The sequence below is a fragment of the Argiope bruennichi genome, chromosome 3 (assembly GCF_947563725.1).
Source record: "Argiope bruennichi chromosome 3, qqArgBrue1.1, whole genome shotgun sequence".
In the NCBI taxonomy this organism is placed as follows: domain Eukaryota; kingdom Metazoa; phylum Arthropoda; class Arachnida; order Araneae; family Araneidae; genus Argiope; species Argiope bruennichi.
The window spans coordinates 14381509-14401224 of NC_079153.1; the positions used below are offsets into that span (position 1 = coordinate 14381509).

At 27.8% G+C, this 19716-nt stretch overlaps 1 protein-coding gene across 1 annotated transcript in view; it reads left to right on the top strand.

Moving 5' to 3' along the window:
- Positions 1 to 19716, top strand: part of LOC129963375 (nephrin-like) — a 557730-nt gene that overhangs the window by 408619 nt on the left and 129395 nt on the right. The window contains exon 4 of the mRNA XM_056077710.1: positions 8204 to 8410. Coding sequence (XP_055933685.1) covers positions 8204 to 8410 — 207 coding nt within the window. The remainder of the gene's footprint in view (positions 1 to 8203; positions 8411 to 19716) is intronic.

The following is a 19716-nucleotide window of genomic DNA, read 5'->3' on the forward strand; positions in this document are numbered from 1 at the left end:
CCTTCTTATATTAAAATAAAATAATTTTTTGATTGTTTTCGTCATCTTGAAAAATTTCTTCAGTTTTTTTTTTTCTTTCTATTTGCAGTTAATTATGAGTACATATTTTGAAAAACTCATATCAAACAAAACTGATTTGTATTTCTTCCAAAATATTTACACTGTAATATTAAACCTAGTTCACTGCACAGAAATGCTCCCAATACATTTTGATGCTATTCTATGCAAAGATTTAAAAAAGAAATGGAAGAACGCATAAAATTCTTGTTATTTTTCATTTGAGAAAGGACATTAAATGATGTCTGGTAACCTGCTAAGTTTATCCAAAAGTATTGACATCCCTTAGTTCCCATAGTTAATTTTAGCTTATTTGCTGTTATTTCTAATTTCTTGAAAGATAGGATTTTAGCAATACCATTAAGGCATTATCCGATGGAAAGAATTTTGCTGAAAGGATGCCTCAGGAGATATGATTATGTTGTCTTGCTCTGAAACATTGTTACCAATAATTTAGTGGACAGATTATAACTTCTTTTATTTGTGAAACGAAAGAAAAAGAATCCAAAGAAAAAAAATTTCGTAAAATAAAGAAGCAAAGTTTAATTTTAGACTAATGTCAAACTGGATAAATGTTTAAAATCAGAATTTAACGACACCATACCAAAATTTAAAATTTTATTTCAGAAAGAAACTAATACCTTCACTAATAGAAGCGATAATTATTTGTATTTTCTTGCAAGACAGAACCTCCATTTTTGGAAGTACCTTGGTGTTGTTCTTAATAGCAAATTTTGTTGCAAGTGGTATATTTTTAATTTACCTAACAATGGTGAAGATTCATCTAGGACTTACCAGAAATAAAAAGAGACTCGAATCCAAAGTTATGTTCCATATTTGGAAAAGGATATTGTCCCATTCATATATTATGCCTCACGGATTTGGAGGTCTGTTTTGGAAAAGAAAGTAAACTGCCGGAATTTAGGATTAAATCAAATAATTATCCTCCTCTGTGTTGTTTCTGGAAGTGGAGTGATATCTTTGAACCGGTTTCTATTATTGATATACTATTATTGATCCCAATATAATTAATTATAAATGCAGTGAAGAACTATGTCTCCCTTGTAATGATGAATGGTTTCTAATTAGTTTAAAATTGAATTTAAAGCTTTGATTAAAGGCTTCCTACTAGTTGCTTTACAGATTGCAGAAAAATCAACAACAAGACTGACTTTTTAATTGCAATTTTCAAGATAAAGTAGGAATCAAAATAAACCAATATAAACTAATGTAGTATTTTCTAAACAGCAATATTTTGCATAAATCAAATTTTAATTTGGATTCTTAATAAGGTAACATTGTCTTGAAATTTTTTTTAATTTACAGCGGCTCTCTCTTATTTTTATGGGTCTTAAATAACACAAATTCCCAAATTCGATTTATTGGCGATTTAGTATTAACGCAAATCAGTATGAGTTTCACCAAATCAAGGATATATATGCTTTTTTTCCTTCGTTCTAGATTATACTGGAATAAATTGCAAGGAAGATGACTTTTTAAAGAAACATCATAACTAATTTATTTGATTTCTTTGAGAATCGCATCACAAAAATAAAATGTCTTTAGAAAGAATGTTATATCTCACTGGAAACTGGAATCATTTAAACCAAATTTTCTATAAAGTACAGTCCGTCAAAGAATTTATTATCTCTCTCTAATCATAGACATTTCACACCTCCTAAATGAACTCAGAAACTTCAAAGCCTATTTCGAATATTTCGATTTGTTGCCTACGTTCCTTATGAAATGCAGGATGCTAAAGACTTAATACTTACATGCACTAAATTTATTTACGAAAGATATCTTCTGATAAATTGAATACAAAATAATATTATAGCAGCGTCTCCTGCTTTCTTTATTTTCGTCCAAAGCAAAACAACCTTTTCGTTGCTTTGTACATTCTCTGGCATTCCCTTATTACTTTGACTGCAAATTCTGTTTGTGTTTGTTTGCATAGTTTTAGAATTTTTCTCCCATTATTTATATCTTCTGTTTATATATTTATATGTTTGTATCTGACTTCTTTGCTTTATTACCTGTACAAATTTTGTACGTTACTATGTATTTCATTTTGTTCATGTTTCCGTGCCTGCCACATTGTTTGTATTTTCACTTAATATGTCTTTATGACAGTGATCATTTGTATTTTGTTACATGGATTGTTTATTTATTTATATAAGTGCCTTACCTATATCCATCGAAATCATTTCACTGTTGAATTAATAGTTATTTCCTTCTACCCCACTGGGAGGCACCTAAGATATGAAAATGAGAAACTTACGGCATGGTGGTTGGTTCTCGCCATCTGGATGGGTAGTCTACCTTCTACCGATGAATGAACGTGCTTCCCACGGGAAGGGTTGTGAAGCAGCCAGTAATGGCTCTTAGAATTCAACCGTTGTTAATGCCAATGTTGTCGCAACGGTCCGGTCATTCAAGTTTTTCCGTGTGCCTTATAAATAGGCGGGACGTAGTAGCATTGTATGGTTCTTACCTTCCGTAAGCTTGCCTTCTATCCTAATGTTGGCTCATATAAACAGTCTTTTCTCTAGAGTCATAAAAATTCATAACAGATTCTACAAATATGATTGAAGCTCTCATCTGTTTCATCATTTTCTTCTACAAGAGATAAAGCAATGATTCCTAAATTAAATTAGCGCGATATATTGACATATATCATGCCAAATTGGCTTGAATTGGCTGCATCCAATCATTACGAAAAACAGTTTTTTAAGGAATTATTTATGTTTGGAAAATTGATTATGTTGCAAATGAATAGTAGCAAAACAAATTACGGGATTTATAAAATAAATTGAAGTCGACCTTTTTTTCTGTTTTTCAAATATACGAAATAAATTGGCTGAGAAATATCTATTTTCCTTCTGTCTGTCAGAAAATATTTGCAATAAATCTTTGTTATACTTTAATGTCTACTTCAATTTATTTTTTATGTTATTTAGATCAATCCTCCCGATTTCCAGGGATTTATAATAATCTCTAATAAATCATTGATTAATTGGCATAGACCTATTATTCACAAAGAAAAATTGCTTTTATTTGATAAAAAGGTTAAATGGATAAATCATAACAGGAAATAAACTATCTTCTATAAATTAACTATCGAACCATTAGTGACGTCGAAAAATTGCAACATCCAACAAAGGACTATTATGTCGTTGGAATATAATCAATCAAAAGGTAGAAGTTTTGATTGTTCTCCTGAAAAATGATAGATTGTAGAGAAATCGATTTCTCTCTGGTGTTCTCATCAACTCCTTTAAGATACAAAAGCACAGCTGGGAAATAAAGTTTATTAATTTTCAATAAAATAATATTTCACTTTTTTGTAAAAAACAGTTAAGCAGAAATGCATTTATGGATTTGTGTTAGTAATAATTGTTATCGTTTTTAATTAGACATGCAGTTTGTTCTTTCATAATTCAAAAAGGAAAAAATTTTATTAGAAGGTTGCTATTCGGTCAATTTCTAAAAGAACAAATGAAACGTTCATGAAAGCTTGACTTAAATCTATTATTAGAAAATAAATTTGTTATTTCAAAAGGTATGCTGAATTTTCAAGTGCACGTATGATACACTTTTAGTTAAAAATATACTTTGTAGATAATATTTTGTGGTCTCTTCTGTGTTTGAACATGCTACATTATTTCTAAGTTGACTTATTTTTATTCTTATGAATTTCAATTCATGTACTTTATTATTAATTTAATTTTAAATCGAATAATGGATTGTTGATTCGAATTATTACAATAGTTTGACTAGTAATGACATTTAGAAACGTATTAAAAATTAGTTTATTTATGAGATTTTTAATATTTTCAATGTTATTTTGGATTTTGATTGAAATTCTCTTCAACGTTATTCTAAATTCTGACATTCTATTCTATATTACTTTACATTACTTATATTCTGAAATTCTATTCTATAATACTTTACATTACTTCTATTCTGAAATTCTATTCTATATTACTTTACATTACTTATATTCTGAAATTCTATTCTACAATACTTTACATTACTTCTAATCTGAAATTCTATTCTATATTACTTATATTCTGAAATTCTATTCCATATTATTTAAATTTACTTATATTCTGAAATTCCTATTACATTAATATCCTTATATTCTGAAATTCTATTCTATATTACTTTACGTTACTTTTATTCTGAAATTCTATTCTATAATACTTTACATTACTTCTATTCTGAAATTCTATTCTACAATACTTTACATTACTTATATTCTGAAATTCTATTCTATGATACTTTACATTACTTCTAATCTGAAATTCTATTCTATATTACTTCTATTCTGAAATTCTATTCCATATTATTTAAATTTACTTATATTCTGAAATTCTATTCCATATTATTTAAATTTACTTATATTCTGAAATTCCTATTACTTTAATATCCTTATATTCTGAAATTCTATTCTATATTACTTTACGTTACTTTTATTCTGAAATTCTATTCTATAATACTTTACATTACTTCTATTCTGAAATTCTATTCTACAATACTTTACATTACTTATATTCTGAAATTCTATTCTATGATACTTTACATTACTTCTAATCTGAAATTCTATTCTATATTACTTCTATTCTGAAATTCTATTCCATATTATTTAAATTTACTTATATTCTGAAATTCTATTCCATATTATTTAAATTTACTTATATTCTGAAATTCCTATTACTTTAATATCCTTATATTCTGAAATTCTATTCTATATTACTTTACGTTACTTTTATTCTGAAATTCTATTCTATAATACTTTACATTACTTCTATTCTGAAATTCTATTCTACAATACTTTACATTACTTATATTCTGAAATTCTATTCTATGATACTTTACATTACTTCTAATCTGAAATTCTATTCTATATTACTTCTATTCTGAAATTCTATTCCATATTATTTAAATTCACTTCTAATCTGAAATTCTATTCTACATTACTTCTATTCTGAAATTCTATTCTATATTACTTCTATTCTGAAATTCTATTCCATATTATTTAAATTTACTTCTAATCTGAAATTCTATTCTACATTACTTCTATTCTGAAATTCTATTCCATATTATTTAAATTTACTTATATTCTGAAATTCTATTCCATATTATTTAAATTTACTTATATTCTGAAATTCCTATTACTTTAATTTCCTTATATTCTGAAATTCTATTCTATATTACTTTACGTTACTTTTATTCTGAAATTCTATTCTGTATTACTTACATTAATTATATTCTGAAATTCTATTCTATTTCACTTGAATTCTGTTTCAAATTCCATTCTATGTTCTATATTTTCTTTATCTTATAGAACATAGTTACACTTGAAATTTAACATCGGTTACACGCATCAGATACTCTTTAGTTGAAGCGAAGCTGGTCCTGAACCGACCGGAATTAATTTTGGAAAGTATTTAATAACCTATGAAACCTATGACTGTTCATACAATATTTAGATTAGCATGATGAATGTCTATTACTGAGCCTTCCATATCACAGGAATGGTATCATCAGGAATGCCACTTATAAGATATTTAAAACATACATTCACTCTTGAATGATTAATAATTTTATTTAGTTTTGTGTATAAGTGTCTAGGGTCAAAGTTTTTCTAGTCGCAAATTTCAAGTCTGTTATTTAAACGAGGACGATACCAGAGCAGGCATCCAAATTTATAAGTTGTCAAACCATTCAATAAATAGACGATAAGCCCCTTTTGATTTAATGTGTACTAGATATATATAAAGTTAGATTTTTGGTAAAGCCTGATTTTGAACAATGATTTTCCGATTCCGAAATCGAATCTATGCTCTTCCATTCGGAAGCTTTGGTACTCTGTATAGAAAGTGGATTTTCTATAAATATTCTAAATATTTAGAAATTAAAAATGTTAACAGACACTAAAAAGAAACGTTAAACAGTGGTTGCCTGATAGTAAAGTGTCGGCTTCGGAACAAGAGGATTTCAGGCTCGAGACCCGATTCCACCGAAGAACCGTTGTGTAAGTGAGTTTGGCGCATGTTAAATCCGTCGAGGCCAAAATTCCTTCTACTGGTGCGGTGCGAAAGTTCGAAGAAAGGGGTGCTAGCTTAGGTGTCGTCGTCATCATCTGACCACGGTTCAAAATTACGAGGTTCGTTCCAAAATTTCCCTAGTATTGCTTTTAAACAGGACGTTAATATAACTGAGTCAAACGTTTCTGGATAATGCGTTTACTCGTTTAATCTGATTACCTAAATTCAGTAAAGCTATGTAATTGGCCTTGTCGAGTATTGTACCTGCCAAGCCAAATGGCATATCATTACACTAAAATGGATTGGAATGCATAAAACCGAATTAAACATGTTAGCTGACGGTTAAATTCAATCCTATTATATAATATTCTGTGATTTTAGTAAATTTCAGTGCTAGAAATAATTGTTAGAACTGATATAAATTTCTTCTATGCTCTTAAGTGCGAAATAAATAATATATACTATAACTTATTACTGAAAAATAATACTATAACTTATTACTAGTCACTTTAAATCTTACAATACCGTTCTTGAGTAGTTAAGAAAGCTGTATTTCTGTGAAATGATTGCATTTTTTCTGCTCAAAATTTTTATTTAAGAGTTATGACTTCGCCATTTTCATATCATCCCATTTTATCTCGTATGAGAAATAGATAAATGCAGCTTGAAATAGTAAAACCATAGCAAATCAAATAGAATTCATTTGAATTTCGTTTCTACAAATTGTGCTGCTTATTTGGGGGAATTTTTACTGAAATTGTTTTGTTGTATTCAAATAAATTTTAGAAAATTTATATTTATTCACATATTTTTTTTAATGAAGTACATTACTTTGATAATTAATTTGAGTAAATATCTTGTAGACTTCGAGTGCTTGTTTACTAGTTACTAGTGTTATAAAAATTGTTTACTAGAATTAGAAGCATTTTTAAATTGTATTTTGCAGGAGTGTCATAATCCTTTGAAACTGCATTAGTTATTATTATAGTAAAAACTCTATTTTAATCATGCTTATAGCACAATATTTAAAAAAAACGGAAAAACAGGAAAAGTTCTGCATTTTAATTCATACTAAAAAATAATCTCTAATAGCCTGGTTTTAAAACTATTATCATTGAGAAAAAAAAATTTAAATGTGCAGTACCGTTTTTACCATCATTCAAAACTACATAATCTGCACATCATTCAAAACTACATAATCTGCACATCATTCAAAACTACATAATCTGCACATCATTCAAAACTACATAATCTGCACATCATTCAAAACTACATAATCTGCACAAAAATATTCATCAAATGGCTTTAAAATTTTATATAAATGCCTCAAATCATCAAATAAGTATTCATCAAGAGACCTTAAAACTCAATATAATGAAAAAAATCTTTAATAATTATTAACAAATATAAAGACAATAATAGCTTTAACATAAAAGGCATTCATACCAAAAGTTTTCATCCAGACTGCACATAGTCTCTTCATTTAACATGGAATTATTTTTATCGTTAGATTGAAGGAGGGAAAATGTGATATATATTGTTAGTAATATCATTTGTACAAACGACAAAATAATGTTCACATTCATTAAATAAATTTGATAAATTTTCATCATTTCATAACTCAAAAAGATCTTATAATTAGCTGGAACCATAGATAAAAGGAAGTCGGTATTTCCAAGTTCTAAGTTAATTGAAAAATTTCTCACAATGAAAAGCTCAAATTGAAATTCAACATTTTCTTCTGGCATTTTGCGTTATATTCTTAAGACAACCACAAAATAAATACATTATAATCACTCCTGATACACAATAAGGGAAAGTAAATGTCAAAGCCAGACCTTTTCATTCAAAAGAGTAACCAAGTTTCATATTTTATGACACGACTGATATCAAACTGGAAGGCTGCTAGAACATTTTCAATAAATTATCTTTTTAATTGGAAGTCACAAAGCCAAGATAAAAATAAACGCAAGCACACTCTTCCATCAATCATAACTGTTTTGAAGTCATTTTTTTTTCCTGCAGGATTTTATATTCAAAATTATTGAATGACGTCGCCTTTCCATCAATCTTATTGACGTGTTTTCTTTCAGGCAAGCCATCCCCTTCATTGTTGTGGTACAAAGGACCCAGCAAAGTGATAGATGACAGCTACGAAATAATGTCACCCTTGATAATACGGAACGAGTTGGTAATCTCGAAGTTGCAACGCCGAGACCTGATGGCAACACTGACGTGTCAAGCGAGTAATAACGAAATATCGCCGCCTGTGCAAAGCTCTGTTATTCTCGACATGAATTGTAAGTGATAAGAAAATGTACCTTTTAATGTTATTTCTCAAAATAATGTAATTCGAGCTTGTCTCGCATAATTGATTGCATTATTGATTATGAAATCATGATTGCCCCGCACGTGGCGGAATGGTTTAAAATTACTAACTATTATAGATGAAGATTGTTAATATCTTTCTTTTCAGAAAACTGTTATCTTATCGATTAGCGATAAAAAAAGAGATCAAAACTTAAAATAGCATTCACCATTATATTAAAAGATATTTCCAATATCATTTTGAGACTTTTAGTTTGAGAGAAAGAAATTAAAATTACCACCTCTCTTTAAATCATTAATAGAGAGTACGAGGGATCACTTTCAATGACATTTGCGATACTAAGTTTAGTCTTCACTCTTTAACAGTAAATCTACAACAATATACGGATTTAGGACTGATACCCCAAAGACGAGTTACTTAAGAAACATGAACAGTCCACTACCTGTTTCGTTGTAGCATTGGCAGAATTCATATGACTGACGGTTGTACATTAGGGTGGAACGAAAATTACCTTAATTTTTTTAAATATATATTTCAGTTTTGCAATAATGCAGAAAAGATGCCTTTTAGGTTCAAAAGCAATTTAAAAAAAAAAGAAGTGAAAAAATGGATTTTTAAAAAAATTGTCTTAATTTTTTTTTTTTTTAGATTTTAGTTTGGTAAAAGTGCTGAAAAGCTGTCTTTTAGGTTCAAAAATAATTTTTTTAAAATTTAGTTGCAACATTATATTATCTTGAGGTGCCGCAAAAAGCTTTAAATTTGTAAAAAAAATTGAAATTTTTAAAATAGGCCTTTAAATTTTTTTTTTTGATTTTAATTTGTCAATAATGGGGAAAAGCTAGCTTTTAGGCTCCAAAAGTATTTTTAAAAATTTGGTTGCAATACAACAATATCTCGACGTATTGCAAAGAACTTAATGTTTGTAAAAAAAGGGGAAAATTATAAATATTGATAAAATATTTTTATGAATTTTTTGTTCATTTAATGTTACAAAAGCATCACACCTAGAAAAATTATTTAATACAAAATATAATAATTGGAAAAATGTCAGTGTTTATATGTCAAATTTTGCATTTCTTACTTTTGTATCTTTAATGATTACAAATGTTACAGCTGCAAAAGGTTTGTCTTTACTTCATTGCCACATTAAACTGTTTTTTTTAATTGAATTTTGGCCTATTAACACTTGAGTCAATTTTTGTTCTAATGTATCCTCCTCCTGCGATTGAACCACAGACATTTTGAGCCGATTTGACCACCAGTTTCAACCATTTTCCAACGTCATGAATCTTTCCACTGCTTCCGTGAGACAAGGAAGTCGGGGAAAGCCCATAACCGAGTCCTCTATACTGTTTGTTTCAGTTTCAAATGCCTTCCGTGTAAAGTTTTTCATAAAGTCACTGAAAACATATTTTAACAAGAAAATTTGTTACGTCATTTTCAAGCCATGAGATCATGTCTATGTAATCATTTGCATCGAAGTTTATCCTTGAATCATTAAACTTCCTGATTCTGTCTTTACTTTTTGTTCTTGCTTTTAAAACACGTCATGAACCAAGTTCTTTTGAATTTTACCTTCCCCACTTAGCAAGGACAAAAGAATATTTTGTCCTTGCTAATTCTTTGAATGATCTGGTCTATAACGTTCTTGAGATCGTCCGAGAGACAGCGTAAATATGAGATAAGGTTAAAAAATGTTTGGAACCATACGTACATGAAGGTTTTAACTTAATATTAAAGACACAGGCACCTTTTAGCTTTATCTCTTCATGTCTATTTGATGGATCTGGTTGGTTTGCCTCTTTTTATAAAGAACACTGTTGTTCTTCAGCTCTGTCATTGTGGTCAGTAACCGTTTATGACACAATAGTATTTTTTGTCTGTTGTTGATTAAACTTAATTATACATTGTAGTTTTTTACTTTTTCTTGCTTCTTTCTTCCTCAAAGCCCTTGTGGTAGCATATCAATATTGCCTTTAACCATTTTCCTGTTAGAGCATAGATCGTTTAGAAAATGTTGTTCCATAACTGGCACTTTTTTTCTTCTTTTATATGTCAGCAATATCAAATAGCTTCTTCTCTAAATTCTATGAGGGTGGAATCAAGCTTATCTGAACATTTTCTTCTCTTAGACTTTAAATAATTTCCTGTATTTAGCATTATAAGCTTTCATCATTTGTGAAATTCTTTTGCTAGAAACAATGAGAATAAAAGCTCTTGACCGTATTTGTTCTATTATGGGAACTAAAGTGTCACATGCTTCAATTACAGAAGTATTCTTTTCTGAAGCAATTTTGAGCCTAATATAACTGTATGCCTAATATAACAGTAGCACTTCATAACAAATTCGTAAGTAGGGGGTTCAATTTCAAGCAAATCACTAAATTTCTCAAAAATAGAACGCTCCGACATTTGTCTTGTCTTCACTAATTTAGACTGAGCCATTTTTACTTGCAGCAAAGCACACAAGCGCACAAACTAACAGGTCAGTTACGTTAATCATTTGCTCATTAGACGGAGCGGAGACGCCAACTCAACTGAACAAGGCAAATCTACTGATTTGAAACCAGGCCTGTCCTTGTCACCGGACGAAGACAAATCTCCGTCTTACATCAATAACAACCAATCCAGCTATGACTCAATACCATGCCAATGCAATAGTAAAACTATTTTTATATTTCTACTCATATAACAACGCCTATTTAAAGCTTTCTATTTCATAATCAAGGCACACAAAAATCCTTAAAAAGTTGCAAAAAGTGTGTTTTTATGAACATTTAACGTTCTTGCGCCACCTCAAGACGTATTCCAATATTTTTCATATATCTTATCTATACCAAAAGGTAACTTTTTCACGTTATTACAAATTAAAAATCAAAAATTGATTGTTCTGTAAAAAGAAACTTTAAAATTTATCAATAATTTCAATTTTTGAAACTTTAATGTGTTTGCGGCACCTCAAAATATACTTCAATATTTTTCATATTTATAATTTATTTTATCTACACCAAACGGAAACTTTTCCGCTCTATTACAAGTTAAAAATTGATATTTTCGTTCCACCCTATTGTACATAGTGCCTCCAGCAATACTATATACTAATTCCATAGACTCGAGAGTTATCCTATTTCAAATGTCTTACACTATTACATAGATTTATAATACTATTTTAAGACTTTTATTTTGAGAAAGAGGAACGATAATTGTCCCCTACTTTCAAATCATTGAGAGAGGGCATCAGATATCCTTCAGTGACATTTGGGATCCTGAGTTTAGTATTCCCTTTATAGCAGCAAATCTGACAATAGCGTATGGTTTTAGAACGGATGCATCGAAGATGCGTTATTTAAGCAACAAAATGAGCAGTTCTCTACTATATTCTGTGCAATATTGGCAGAACTGATGTGATTGACGGTTGTGCATACTACAATTCTGCGACACTATGTGGCAATTCTACAGACTTAGAACTTCTTGGAGAAACCAAGCACTTTCCTCTCGATTTCAGGACATAGTATGTTCAAAACACTCCCATGTCCGTTGCCATTCCTCCCCATAAATGCCCTCTTACTCATTCAGATTGGTGTGGTCTATCTTTAACTAATTTCACCCACATCAACATCTTCACTTTTCACCCTACAAATAAGAAGCAGATCAACTTGAAGTTACATAAGAGAAGATAAGTCGTAACCTTTCGGTTATGTATTATGACAGGAAATCTGGTACTAAAAAGAATTTCACCTTAAATTAAGTGAAAGTTTAAAGTTTCCGCTGATACATCAGGATAAAAGCTTATATAAGATAACCGAGGTTATCTTACATAAGCTTTTATAACTAATATAAGCTTATATAAGATTTTTTGGTTTAAAGAATTTTCATTAATTTTTCTTATTAAGAATTTTTGGTTTTAATTTTAAAATTTAAAATTTTTAAAAATAGTTTTTCAGCTCGTAATATGATCCACATAGATAATTTGGCTACTTTCCTATTTTCTTCAATTAATATAGCTATTTATTAAGTTATATATTAATTAAGCAAAATAGAAATAACTAAAAGACCCAACTAAAGTTATTTTTATACAAAGAACAATTTTATTTCTATTTAACTAATTCAAATACTTTTTGAGAATTTGTTTTTTGAAATCCTTGAATGTTGTATTTTTTAAACAATCGGAATTTCGAAACCGTCACTAAAACCAGAATAAGACAAATAGAATATTTGAACAACACTTTTCTGAATTTTGGATGAATAACACTGTAAATGGATTAGAATCATTAGTGGTCTTATTATTCTACAGTTAGGTTTGTGAAATTCCTTAGATTCATATGCGAAAACCATAAAAGTTTTGAAGAAATTCATAACACATGATTGAAAAGTATTAAAATCTTCATCAGGTTGGATGAATAACACTGTAAAAGGATTTTATTTATTAGTGATCTTATTTCTCTACAGTTAGGTTTATGAAATTCCTTCGATTCATATGCGAAAACCATAAAAGTTTTGAAGAAACTCATAATACATGATTGAAAAGTATTAAAATCTTCATCAGGTTCTATAGTATATTATCTCTCGCAATATATTACATTTCGTCAGTTCAATAATTATTCGAATAAAGCTCATTAATTACGATGCCAAGTTAGAAAGACTACATTGGAAAGCTAATGTAGATAGCCAATAAAAATCACCAATTTCTTTTTACATAGGAATGGTTACTGGACAAACTAAGAACAGTTGATGCTGATACAGAAACATTCTAGCTTTGTTTTCAAGATGAGGATAATATTTGATTTTTTTTAAATTTAAGTCAATGCTGAAGTCGGTAAAAAGTCTTATATTCTCAGATACCTTATATGTATTTCAAAGTGAATTGACACTCCAACATTCATTGGTGCAGCAGCTATTCTAACCCATTTAAATTGAACATGATGCTTTCTGTCAGATAGCATCAGTATGGTCTATTAACAACAATACTTAATATACATTGAAGAGATGAAGATGTCGAAAAGATTGAATTCACAGCGTGCATTTTTTTTTTGTGTATGTGCGAAATCGCGATACTAATTTTTTATAATTGATATCTAATTTCTGGTAGTTGACATCTAATTTTTGATAGTTTAGGTAATCTTTTAGATAATAATTATGCGAAATTATAAGGCATTCACTACAAAGAACAATTTAAAAATAAATCTATTAGTCTTTTCGGCAGAGGTGGGGTCATTTTTTTCTACCCCCCCCCCCTCCAAATAACTCAGCAACCACACATGACAGTTCAGGATAATAGTGAAACTTTCGATAGATCATAGAAATTAACTAAGGATATAATAAGTTATTGCTATGAATTAAAATCTCAGATTAAAGCAATTATGATAAAAATTAAAAAACTATATTTAATTTAAAAAATATGCAAATCAAAAATGATATAATCTCTAGCGCGTAGACATTTCAATTTATGTTCCATTTTCCTAGCAATATTTTTGACTTTATCAATACTCATATACTATTAAGTTTATTTTCAACCCCTTCTTTTTGATACTTATCGTCTATTCTATTTTGTACATTTCTTTCTGATATTGTTTCAACTTCAATACAATATGATACTTAAAAATTATATGCGATTTGCGAAGCATAAAATACAACAACTTTTCTGATTCATTGCTGCTGAAAAGAAAACTGCTTATTGAAATATAAACTTTAACGACCACAACGTATGCTCGTCACAAGCATAATGAGGTACATAAAACAGGATAATCATCCAATATTTATAAGGCATTTAGTGTAGCGAATGAATACCAAAATAGTGCAGTTAATCTCTTTGGGCCAAAACAGACACATCCAATAAATTTTGCACTGACAGTAATTCTCGTTTTACAACTTTCTCTTTCGAACTTCATTTAAGAGGTATTAAACTTTTCGGGGATAAAAAGCCATTCCCGAACCAGAAATACCACTTAAAGCGTAAATATATCACTTAAATTTACCCCTGCTTAAGCGAAAAGCTTACAAAGGTTTATAAAAACAGGTCCTAACCTTTGGAAAGATAGCTACAAGAGGGCTAGGGGAAAAAACGACAGAAGCACTTGCTAAAAAATTCCATTTCTGCCCCGTCCAATTTGCGGCGCAACCTTCTCTTTCGGCTCAATAACTCTTAAGCTCTTTTATTCGGAGGACAAATTAAATTTCCGGAAAAGGAAATGAAAAAAAATTGGAGAAAAAGCAGAATAAAGTAGCCTGTTTGAAAAGTTCTTCTTTCCCAAGTCACGACTTTACGTTTGATTCTTTTGCTGCAGTTCTTCTGGGAAACGGGGCGTGTTTCCAATAACCTACGTTTAACTCAGTCTGAACTTAAGCTGCTATTGCTTTTTATGTCCATTGAAGGTTTTATACATCCTTTGTGTGGGAAAGCGTTTGATTGCCTACTGATAGTTCCTGTGGATTCAACCTTGAGGTAAAACATGTGTTAGTTTGAATGGCGGCTAAGTGCAGAGGGTGAAATTATAGAAAGTTTGATTAATAAATAGAAAATATGTATAATTATAGATGTACTCTATTTTTACAATTTTAATATCAACAATATAACTCCACGGAAAGCGATTCAATTTCAATTTAAATCTTAAAATTATATGGAAAATATTTCAATCTATTAGAAAATTTTGAAACTGAAGCCTTCTCCCCCCCCCTTTCACACACTCAGTGTCCCAGAATATTCCAGAATTGACAGGAACAGACTGTACATAGAATGCGTTGTGTGATATAGCCAAACAGAAAATATAATGATATCCTTTACAATTTATTTATGATCATGATATGGAAGATGCATTAATCTATAAGAAAATTTTGAAACTGAAGACTCTCCTCCTTCACATTCTGGATATTCCAGAGTTAAGAGGATCAGGAAGTGCATAGAATGCTTTGTGTGTATATCCAAATAGAAAATATAACGAGATTCCTTACAATCTATTTATTATCATGTATTTGGATTTTCTTTATTTATTCTTATCTCCCTTCGAGTATCCGTATCTGCTTACCTGTAGATAAAATGTCTAGTAGCTTCCACAATATTGTGCCACAGACTTTTTTCAATTGAGAGTCAAAATGATGCAAAACCCCTACCACTATCCATTTGAATATCATGCTTCATTTCAAAATGTTTGTCAGCATTATTATTTGCTTGGTTTCCTAAGTAAATGTAAAAATTAGTAACCTCATGTATAAATTGTAAAAGTTGAACCTATACTTTCGTTTACTGTTTTCAACATATATATCATCAATTCAATGGATTAAAAAAACTCTTTTAAGATATATAATCTCTAAAGAACTTATTTTTATAAAAATACCTTGATGTTTGACTCAATTGAATATTTTGTTACAGCACAATTCATTATTTTGGCATTATTCTGATAAACTAAAAATTGCCTCTTTTCTTCATCTGACAGCGTTTAATAATATGCTATTAAAATTTTTCAGGAAACATGTTTCAAATCTATATTGAAGTTCAATGTTGAAACAAAGAATATACTTAATAAATTGTATTTCTAAATACACTAAGAAGTCGATTTATTTTTTTCAAAATTCAGTGTTCTTAGTAGTACTTATCTCCAAATAAATTAGCTTTCTGTTATACTAACATAATTATATTTTAAATATTATAAAAATATGCTAAGCTATTTTGTGAATTTCCATCATGTTACCAGGAAAATATAGTCATTTATTTTTAATTATATTCATTTTTTTTATATTTTCTGTTGAAATAATATGAGGCAAAAATACTTTAATTTTCCAATGTCCTATCTAAATATCTGATGACACGATGGTTTAACATTTTACCGTTATTAATATAAGAAAAATTATATTTGTTTCGAATAAATATAAGGTTAAATGCCTTCCTCGTAAAAGATTTATAAATCGTGGACAGGAAGTTAGTATTCCTTTATCTGTTCTTTAATATGTATGATAATGATAATGTCAATAAATTTCTCCTTCGCCATTTTAATCAGAGTAAAAAACAAAAAAAGTCGCATAACAACAAATGTAATATTTATGGAAGTATTTCTTTCCCCGATTTAAATGCATAATATTTGCAAAATGAGTTTAAAATGCATAAAAAATAATAGAGAATTTTAAAAAATGGCTGTTTGTTGGATACATTTTTTTTTAAATCCTGAAACATTTTCATGGGAACCAATTTTTCCGGTAGTTACGTCTTTCTTTTCCTTGGGTCACCCAACCATTTTTTTCTTTGTATGTTTTATCACTGCCATTCCTTCCTTTTTTATTAATAAAATAAAAAGAAAACTTCTCGTTTTAACAAAATGGTACCATAAGAAGGTATTATTTTTAGTACTTATATACAATGGATAAAATATTTTATACAAATATAGTGATTTTTGATTTAAAAGATTTTAATCCTTAATTTGACTTAGTAAAGAGGAAATTATTCTTAGATATGAACGCGATTTGTTGGATATATATTAGTATTAGGGTATATAGCACTTCATCATGTAGGAAAAATTCATAATTAATCATTTCATAATTTTGGCTAAAAATCTCTTAACTAATTCATATAATAAAGATTAATTCCTATTTTTTTAGATGCATATATATCAATATTGTGATTCAGATTTAATGCATAGGAATCAATTCAAGGTAATCTAAAAAAATATTGATGTAAAAAAAGTTTCTTAAAATGGGATTACTTTTGAAAATTTTATATGTTAGCAAAAAGCATATAAAAATACACTAAAAAATGAAATACTTTGTAATACTGCGTTAATAGTTTGAAGTCTTATGATAATAATCTTTAATCTTATTGAAATAAGATTATTTGCTTTGATAAGAAAAAAAACTCAATGTATTAAATTATATTATTTATGCTTTTTTGAAACTTTATATCACAGGCAATAAATAAATAAAATAATTAGAATTTTAGAGCTTCACATTTCGGTACTAAGAAACAAAAAGGAAAATCATCGGAAAAACTGGTTTAAGATACATTGCTTAATTTTTTTATATATGCAGAAACAGCAATATCTTTAGAATAATATTATAGTTTGTTTAAAAAATTACCAGAAAAAAATGCAAAGCTTCCTATCTTTTAAATTGCATATAAAATAGATAAATAAAAATATATTCGTAACTTTAAGGATCATATTTTTTGTTACTTAGGAAAAAAACTAATATAATATAAATTTATAGAGCTTTATATTACAGTAAATTATGATATTTGATTTTTTTTAAAGCGTAACATTTTAGTAATTTTAAACTCAAAAATTATTATTTAGATTTTAAAAGATGTTTCAAATATATTTAAAAAAATTTCTTTCAATTTAATCACGATATCACAAGGATTAAAAGAAATTCAAAGAAATTTGATCTGAAAAAATTAGCAGAAAATATGTGCATTTTTCTGTTTGAATTATATAAATATTGCAATATTCGTAATATGGTGATTTTTATTTTCCATTTCTTGTAGAAAAGGACGAATTATTTATTTGTTTTGCATTCTGAAAATTAAAATAAAAAAAATTAACATGTTTATTTTGGGAGCATGAAAAGATAAATTTATCTTAAGGACGAACATTTTATCATGTTGTATTGTCTAGAAATAGGTTCAGTGACTGAGACTTAAAGAAAAATTTAAAAAATAATTTTATCAAAGGAATTTCTGAAGTTAAAAAATAATTTTGGAATACGAAGGGAATTTTCATGGAAAATAAATAGTGAAGGAAATAAAAGAAATTATAATAAGATAAATAATTTTATTCCATGTTAATATTTTCATAATGCATAGAAGGTGGATATATAAGAAATTCTTTTTGTAATGAAATTTATTTTAAATCTTATGTGATGTAGGAATTGAAAAAAATTGAAAAAAAAACTTCTTTATTAAATGTTATATTTTTCATAAAATATTAACTTTGAAATTTATATTTTTCACTGCAACAGGGAGTTTGCCTTTCTTTTCTATTAAAATTATAACTACATTTCTAAGAAGTATTTTGAAAAAAATTTAATAAAAATTATTCCAGAAAATTTCTACTATCAGATATATGAAATTCTTTGAATGAAATTTATTCTGAATATGGAGATAAAGTAATGCTTTGAAAAATCTAGAAAATTAATCTTTTCCCAAAATTTCTATGAAGCTACATATTTATGACAGAAACAAATTTTAAAATATTTTTTTCATTGCAACTAACGGAATTTGTTTGATACGTTTTTCTTTCAAAATTCTTAAATGTAATTCATAGAATGGTCTTGTACAAAATATTTGTAAAATCTGTTCAATCAGTTTTTCAAAAATCTGTGAAATAAAATAAGACATTAATTTATTCAAACAATGTAAATAAAAGGTTCGTTCTTATTACAAAACAAGTCACGCAAATAGACTTCATCTAATATATAGACATTTCTTGGATTCTGTATCTATTGCCTTTCCTTTTCTATATTGTAAACGATATTAAACTAAAGCAGAATAGGTTAGAAACAGATGAATACCATCCTTTTTTACTGTACATATCAGATATTATAATCTGTAATGTAATCTTTATCGTTAAGTCATTTCGTTTTTTTTTTTTTTTTTTTTTTTTCATATTTCAAATAATTTTACTGTAAATTATTTACAATAGAAAAAATATCATAAAAATTTAATATTAAAGTTTTTTTTAAGATCTTATAAAATTAAATTGATTTTGAAACTTGATCGAAATTAAATTTCAGTTTCGGAAATCCCCAAAATCAGATTCTTCCACTCAGCATTTATCCATATCATTAAAAATTATGTTTTACAAAAAAAAAAAAAAAAAAAAAAAAGAATCTATAGGAAACATTTTAAATATCCATTTGAGATTTTATAATTTTAATCTGAATAGAATTTAAAATAAGTTTTCACTAAAATATTAATTATTATCAATAATTATATAATATTTAAAGTATTTTCTTAAATGGCTTTTCAGTTTAAAGATATGTAGGGAAAAAATGCTTAAAAATTAATTTTAGGTACAATAGAATAACAAACATTCAAATCATTTTATAATTTAATTTTAGTCAAAAAATTGTTAATTAACATCTCTTATATCAAAATATTTTCTTTTGATTCAAACATCTTTAAAGTTTAGAACAATTTGCATAATTAATTTTCAAATTTTCTTGAATTTGTGACTGGTTAGTAAGACTGTTAGTAAGTGACTGTTAGTAAGAAGATAAAATATTTATATAATAATTGAAAATAATAATAAGCTAGAAGAAGAAATCATGTCTTATAAGCTATTTACTCATAATAGT